The sequence below is a fragment of the Coturnix japonica genome, chromosome 1, assembly GCF_054131305.1.
Source record: "Coturnix japonica strain WE chromosome 1, WE-NBRP24, whole genome shotgun sequence".
Lineage (NCBI taxonomy): Eukaryota > Metazoa > Chordata > Aves > Galliformes > Phasianidae > Coturnix > Coturnix japonica.
The window spans coordinates 136,111,755-136,119,937 of NC_140663.1; the positions used below are offsets into that span (position 1 = coordinate 136,111,755).

The window sequence follows — 8,183 nt, forward strand, 5'->3', positions numbered from 1 at the left end:
AAGCTACTGGAACATCTATAGTATTGCCTGAGTGACTGGATGAAGACATAACTTCTTATGCCAGAAGGAGCACTTAGGGCAGTAGATGCTAATCTACTTCACTATCTGCACTAGATGCACCTTAGTACAAAAAGCACTCGACACCACCACACAGTACCTTTCCAATCTCTGAAGTCCTGCAAGATCTCCTGAGGCAGTTGTCAACATAATGCTACAAGTGCCTTCACTGCAGTAGGTTCTATATATCACTACCTGCACTGTAAGCACTTTGACATTACTCTGACGCAACCAGCTTTTTTAGTAATTCAAGATACGTTGTTTACTTTGTTCCTGTTGAAAGAAAAGAACAAAGTGAGTATTGGATCAGATTGTAAGTTGCATACTTTCAAGAACCAATATTCAGCCTTCATTTCTCTCAAAGTTAGTGTGCTGCTCAAGCTATCTCAGTCCAGGACTCCCATACGGAGTACCAGGAACGTTAGAATCAATGCTGACAATAGCAGAAGAGCCCATTTGTGGAAACTCATCAACTACCTTTCCATATAATGATACTTTCTGAAAAAGTATCATTTTCAGAATGCCATCAAAAAATAACTACTCCTTTTCAAAGACCAATCTGCAGCAATAAGGGTAAGCTGCACCTTGGAAATAATAAAATAAAAAGGTAAGGCCAGAAGTTTTAAGCAAATATAGAGAAAGTTAAAGCTCAATTCAGAAAATTAAGAATTTAAAAATTACATTCAGCAGACAATATTATCCTTCTGATTTCCAGAAAACACCTTATAAAAAGGCAGCTGATGTGCAATGTTACAACCTGCAAAGTACAGAACATTTACTATTACTGCTACAGATACCCTCTGCCTCAAGAGGGTTCCTCCCATTGGGTTTAGATGGGCCTGCCCAGCAGTGAGAAAGTTTCCAGTAATGGCTGTTAAGTTACCCCAACCAAGTCACTGCTGCTTATTACAGATTTGAGGTTCAAATAAAGCACAGGAGTGCTGTATTCAAGAACTGAAAGCACATTTTATTCCCTCTTTAATTTGGTGTATGACATAAAAGTGAAATTTACCTTACCTGGTACATAACAGAAAACTTAACTTGAAAACACACCGGTTTCTTTAAACTGAAAATGAGCTTTGATTAAGAAAAAAATAAACACATGATTTAAACATGGTGAAGAGTCCTCCTCCATCCGGCTGCTTTTGTCAGACAAATGAGCACTCAAAGAAAACGTGCATAACTCTCCTCTAAACGGGAGAAATTGTGGGCTGCTAAACATGCCTGCAATCCCGGTAAAGTCTTTGAAATTGAGTGCCACAAAAGCACGAGCTCCACATTAAAAAAAATAAATATATTAATACAAGATAAGCACTTACCATTTCCTGTGAAAAGCAACTTTCCCCACCAACACTCCACTGCAACATCCACAACAAGCTCCTGCATTTTCTGCCTCCCATGTCGATGCTGCAAAAACACCACCGAGTTACTCGCTTTAGGTCGCTGCGGAGAGAACAAAGTCACACACCAAGTTTCCCGGTATCCTCCCCCTCCACGTTCCCACCAAAGGGCGCGAAACGCTCGGCTCCCACCCGAAAGCAGCGGCCGCCTCCAGTCCCGAGACCTTCCTTTCCCCAAACCCGCCGCTGCTGCAGCACAGCCCCTCCCGGCGCTCTCCCTCCCATGCAGCGCGGCCCACGGGAGGCACAGGGAGGCCGCGGCCGCGGGCCATGTGCCGCAGGCCCCTTCCCGGCCGGGCCCGCGCCCCTCACGGCGCAGCACGTGTTCCTGCGAGAACACAGGCGATCGTGTATCCCGCGCCCGCCAGGGGGCGCCGCCTCCAACAGCCGCGGAGGTCACAGCCCGGCTACGGCGTGCCGCCCCCCGCCCCCCACCGCCAGACCGGGCCCGCCGAGCCCCGCGGCCCAAAGCGGAGGGGAAGGGGCCGGGCCCGCCCGCTCCCGAGGGCCGCCCGGATGGGAAGGGGCCGCGGCGGGGGGAGGGGAAGCGGCTCTCCGGGCCGCCGCTGCCCACACGCGACTCCGGGCCTAACAGTGAACAATCGGCCCCAGCACGCAGCCGCCGCCATGTCCCCCGCCTCCTCCCCCTCCCCAGCAACATGGCGCCGCCGAGGCCCCGCAGCTGCCGCCGCGCCGATTTCGTAACGGAGCCCGCGGCTCTCGGGCAGCGCGTGGCCCTCCCGCGGCCCCTCTCTCGTCCACCCGGGGAAGGCGGGAGCCCGCGCCCCCACCTCCCGCTCTCCCACGCCGCCGAGGAGCGCGGCCCGGAGAGGGGGGGAGGCGGGAGGAAGAGGAGGGCCCGCCGCCCCCGCCCCTCTGCGAACAAAAGCCCACGCGGAGGGGCCCGGGACGCGCTCGCAGCCCGCGGCGCTGCCCCCCTCCCCGGGGCCCCGCGCCCCCTCCCCCGGGGGGCGGCGGAGCACAAAGCGCCTCCGCCGGGAACTCCCCGAGAAGCCCCCCCCGGCCCCTCCCCGCCGCCTCCACCTCCCGCGTTACCGCCGCTGCCGTTCCCGAGTTGGGCGTGGGCGGCGAACGGAGCCCCCGAGCCGCCGCGGCCTCTGCCCCATGTGCCGCTTTGTTCTGGAGCCGCCAGCTCCCCCCCGCGCCGCGCCGGGCACGCCACAAACTTTCCCGACCGGGCCTCGGGCCGCCGGGGCACGGCCCCCACCCGCACCCACCGCGGCCGCTGCCATTGTGCCGCGCCGCCCGCGGGCTCGGCCGCTCCGGGCCCGGGCCGCGGCCGTGGGGGAAGGAGGGAGGGGAGAAAGGGGGCGGCGGGGCTCGCCGCAGCGGCGCGAGGCGCGCACGCTTTTCAAATCTCCCTCATTCCGGCCCCTCCCGCCCCGTGTGCGAGCTCGGGAGGCGCCGCCACCGCCGCCGCGGCTGCCATGCGCCCTGCTCCGGCTCTCCCCCGCCGCCCACCCACTCACCCACACCCCCTCCCGCCGCCCCGGCCACTCACAGCGGCCCGCCCGCACGCACCCCCCGCGCCGCCGCCGCGCTGCCCCCCGCTCCTCACCGCCACGGCTCTGCCACTGACACTCACCCGCCGGCGGCCGCCACCATCTTCCCTCTTCCCGGCCCCGGCGCCCCGCGCGGCGGCGGCAACGGGGCGAGGCGCGGGGAGCTGAGCGCCGCCGCTCCCGGCGGTGCTCGTGGGGGCTGGGAGGGGGGGGAAAGCGGCGTGGAGGCGGCGGCGGGTCCCAGCGGCGGCGGCTTGTCTCGGGGACCATGTGGGTGAATGAAGGGCGGCGGCTCCCGCCTCAACGTAAATATCCACAAGCCCCGCTCCGCCCTCATTAGAATAGAAAACAAAGTGCTTCCGAGCAGCCGCGCCGCCCAATCGCCGGCCTCAGACCCCCGCCCCCGCCCGCAGCTGCCGCCTGCTGCAATTCATCCACACATCAGGCATGCACCGAGCGAGCGAGCGAGCGAGCGGCCTGCCCTGCCCCGCAGCCTCCGCCACAAACTTTGTCTCCGCCGCTGCGGCGCGGCACAGCACGGCACGGCGTATCGCGCTGCGCAGGCGGTGCGGTGCGGTGCGCAAGGAGGGAGCGGCGCACGCGTTGGCCCGGTGCGGGGCTGCACTTGTCCGAGCGGGAAACGCGAAGCACGAGGGTGGGTGGGTGGGTGGGTGTGGAGGCAACGCAGCCACCATGAGCTGTGACTGCCCTGCATGGAGCCCAGGCCGGGAGCTGTGCGGGATGCTCCTTGCAGGGGTGGAGGAGTGCTGGGAGGTGACACGTGCAGAGTGCTGCGTTGTGTGAACTCGTAGGAAGCGATGGCGAGAGGTCAATATCCTTCCATACAGCGTCGGCGCATCTTTGCAGAGCAAGCATTTAATTCAGTATTTTTAAAGGTGGAAGTGCCTTTATCTCTGAGTATTTCATAGAACAAACATTTTCTTTTAGACCAAAGTTTCCTTAAATGGATGGAGATTAAAAAAAAAATCACTTTCTCTTCCCAATAAAAGGGTCAGAAAAGTAGGATCCTGTATTTGTCATTTCTTAAGCGCTCTGTTTTTATCTGGTGTTGTAACACCGTGGTGATGTCTGCAGCTAAAAGAATATTTGCTTATATCTTTTATTACCTTTAGTATATATTGGAGAAAGTTTGCTTGTTTCCCAGTTTGTTTTGTGTTGTGGCTTGCATAGAATGCTGGCAGCTCCTGACCTCATGGAATTTCATTAGAGCTGCAGCGCTGCCTTTTAGATCATTTTGCTATTTGAACCTTCATGAAGCGATAACATTCAGGGACTGTTAGCATTTACATGTAGTGATAAACACCATGGAAGTAGACCCAATGTATAACAAAGTAGTTGTAGGATTGCTGTGGCTTCCTCACAACCGAGATGCTGAGGCTCTTTTCCTGTTATTTCCACCCAAGAATTTATTTATTTTTCCACTTTTGCTTGCTTTTTTGTTTTTTCCCCCCTGTTCTGCTGTTACTTTTGTCAAACAGGCCAACAAAAAAAGTGATCAATAAGATGCAGATGTAAACATGGTGTTTTCAGTGCTTTGGGTGAAATCTAGGCCTTCCCAAAACCTGGTGGCAATATTCCTGCAGATTGAAACAGGTAACATTTCAGTTCTTTTACCTGAAGATCCCACACGGCTTTTGCAAAGCTGAGCGAGTGTTTTCTCAGAATCTGAAGTAAATGAAGCAATAAGGGAAGTCACGTTATACTTTACTGCATAGAAGAAAGATAATTGAATGGGAGAATGAATACAAGACCTTTTCCAATGGCTTTGCTCAGCTTAGCAGAGGGGATGTGCTGGGAACTGGGTTTGTGTCCCTGTCGGCACTCCATTCAACCAATGGAAGAAATGTGTGGCTTCACTGTGCCCAGGGGATGGAATCTGTGCTGCTCATGAAATCCAGGAGCACATGGACTACCTGCGAGCGTGTGTATCTTCGTATCTTCTGTTTCCCAGCTCTGGGGGATTGACCTACAGAAAAAAAAGTGTCATTCGAAGTGTCTTTGGAGTACTGTCCACATGGATGTGACGTAGGAAAGAACAGACTGCAGCTCTTTCAAAATCAAGGTTGAAACCAGAGCTGCAGTGTTTTCTGTGTCTTAATCAATATAATGAGTAATAATAAGAAAATCATTATACATCACTTGAAATCAAAGTTAACATACCTAATGTGCAGCACACATTACTGAGAAATGTTAGGAAACAGCTAATTTAGCAAGAAGCTGATGCACCTAAAAGGAGAAAATATACTGAAAACTTTTATAACTTGGTTAATCATGATTATTAAAATGCAATGTCAGCTCCTTGTCAAATTACTGTTCCTAAAGCTAAAGGCAGTGAGGAATGTTAAAAATAAAAATAAAAAGTTGGCAACAGGTTTTGAGATGATTTTAGGGGTGTTTCTTAGAACATGGGTGGACTGAGTACAGGCAGACCTGCAGAAAGTGCTCTAGTTTGCTGTTTTACTCCCGGTGTACTTTGGAAATGCACCATTTTTGGATGCACATGATTAATTCTAAACTTTACAAATCCTTTATCTGTAGCAGAGATGATGGGTTTAGTAGGTTTTGGTCATAAAGATGAAACCAGGACATAATCCTCCAATTATCTTCTTATATTTCCCTATCAATGCTAATGCACAGGTAAGATAAAACTGTACTTGAATAAAGTAAAAATTTGAGGGGTTACTGATCTTTCAGAGCTAGTACTACTCCACGCATACAGTTTCAAGAACACTAATTGAAACTGACTGAAGAGCAAACAAACAAGACCGGCGCAAGAAGGCTTCCCTGTCTTTAGGCTTAAGATATACTTTCCAGATGTTAATTTTTAGAATCAACCCTTTAATTCCTGCACATTTTATCATACTCGGGCACACATGCATCGTAATTTCAAATATTTATATTTACGAGGATATGTGTATTCTGTAGGGAGGTGAGTAACAAGATACAGGAGTCCTCAGTCACAGACAAGTTAAAGATTTATGTCTGATTATTAATGCTGGGAGTTTAGTAATGTTATCATTCAACCATTAATTTAATTTCCCTGTGTTTACAATGTTATCCTACCTGGAAATCGGTGTTTGCGCAGGCTCTGCCTATTCATTTCACTTGTAAAATGTTTCATTTGAGGTATAGGAGTCTTCAATTTATGGATATATTTCTGCATCTACAGGCAGAACAGCTTAAGCAGCATGGAAAATGGAAAGTGTTATATGTGCAACAATGCTTGCCTTATCTCTGTGCTCCTCTAATGTTGAAAATGCCCATACCTTGAGGCTAGAAAGCCTGAGTACAGGCAGGATCAATCATTACCTCCTCTCTCTCAGGCTAGCCAAAATTGTGCACTCCTGAGATTTTTACTGAACCAAGTTTTACTGCAGGGTGCCTGGGCTTCTTGAAAATGGAAAACTGAACATACTCCTTGTTAGGGTGTTCTGAAATACTTTGGAGAGGTGTTACTGCAATCCAGACTCAGTTATAGGAAGCAAACAAGCTGCTGGGAAAAGTAGGACTAAAGATAAGCTGCTTCAGCTTCAACTGTTCTGTCTTCTTGTCTCACAACTTCTCTGGCTATTATGATCCTCAGTGTTTTAAACCATTCACTACTTTCCTTTTCTCAGTTCCTAAGCATCTCCCCAGTGCTTTCTTTAAACAGGCAAGAGGGAGGTAGCATGAGAAGCACTAAACAGTAGGAGCCACAGGAGTCACATCTGAACACGTAGATTTAAAACCACGGGGCGCGAGGGGGAGGGGGGGAAGGGGATGAACACAGACAAAAAAAAAAACTCACCAAAATAAACATGGGTGCAGAAATGGTCTTTAAGAAGTATAGATTCCAAAAGTAAGAAAAAAAAAAAAAAGTACTGAAAAAGAAGCTCTGAAGTGAAAGGGGGAAGAAAAATGAGCAATACTCCAGAATAAAGTTGTACTCTGACATTTTACACAAATGTCCAATAAAATCTGTCCACGCTGTTGCCTGGTACTCTTAGGTATAATTCCTGTCTTTTGTTCTCTTTGTTCCATGCAGAAAGCATTTTCTTTTTCTGCTTTGTGAAAATTTTCATGACTAAGAACACAGTTTAAAAACTCCCAGTACTTTATCACAGCTAAATCAAAGAACATACTAGGGGAAATAGGGCAAAATAGCTGATGTACGGGTAGTATTACAATGCATTCCTCAAAATCCCCTCCACACTTTGTGGAATAGACTTTCCACTGTTCTGTAAGAATGAATCCTCGTGTATTAACACATATAATTATGTAAAATGCCTTCAGAGACATGTAAGAACAATTACTGAAACAGATACACTTATGGAAATATGGTCGTCTTTTAGGGATTCCTGCGCTTAGGCTAGCTAACCTGAGTGCTGAACACAGCTACCTGTCCTGGATTTGTTTGAGAATGAAGATGGGTAATGGAGGTGTGGAAAAGGATGGAAAAGCACTGAAGGCAGAAGCAACACCTGTATTGTAGGCATTTGGGAACCTGATGGTTAATAGATAAGAGGAGAAAGGGAATTATTGTGTAATGTACAGAAAATTATGAGTGGTGAAAAAACTGGCGGAAATTGAGAGAGTTTATATGTACATGTCAGAGTAATAGCTGAAAGCCAGGATTCAGTGGGATCTTTTAAATTATACTATCACACCTGTAGATATCATTTTAGATATTCTTCATAATATTCTTGATATTTCTATTTAAGAATTTCACACTTTTGGCAATACCCTTTATCTGTAGAACTAACGTAAAACTGTACTTTAGGTCTTCCTCTCAGATCCCTACACTGACACTTTTTCCCTGAAACTAACCAACGAGTGCCATCCATATGGCACCAGGACCAACATAATACCTAGTAGCCAGTTATGTTTTTTGATGTATTTGGCAGCCTCGTTGGCCAAACATAATTCTGCTATCCAGAGGCCCAAATAATTGGGCTGCACAATGGACTCAGGGGAGTTCACGGAGTTGCATTAGGAAAAAGTTCTTCACTATGGGCTATGGGCATGGAAAAGGCTCCCTGGAGCAGTAATCACAGCCCCAAGCTGCCAGAGCTGAAGGAGTGTTTGGACAATGTTCCCAGACATAAGGTTTGAATTTTGGGTGGTCCTTAGTGGAGACAGGAGTTTGTCTCAGTGGCCCTTGTGGACCATCCTTCCAACTCAGGATGTTCTATGATTTGAGAAA

At 49.5% G+C, this 8,183-nt stretch overlaps 1 protein-coding gene across 1 annotated transcript; it reads right to left on the minus strand.

Annotated features, from left to right (window-relative positions):
• Window positions 1-267: 267 nt before the first annotated feature.
• LOC146762742 (uncharacterized) lies at window positions 268-2,829 on the minus strand. Its single transcript, XM_085536024.1, has 2 exons — window positions 1,377-2,829; window positions 268-330 (listed from the first exon to the last, which is right to left on the minus strand). Exons 1-2 carry the CDS (start codon window positions 2,116-2,118, stop codon window positions 320-322), a joined length of 753 nt encoding a protein of 250 aa, XP_085392150.1. The 5' UTR covers window positions 2,119-2,829; the 3' UTR covers window positions 268-319.
• Window positions 2,830-8,183: the final 5,354 nt, after the last annotated feature.

What these genes read in the sequence shown, in the direction of transcription:
- LOC146762742 (XM_085536024.1), bottom strand. Translation starts at nt 2,118, where the DNA reads ATGTTGCTGGGGAGGGGGAGGAGGCGGGGGACATGGCGGCGGCTGCGT.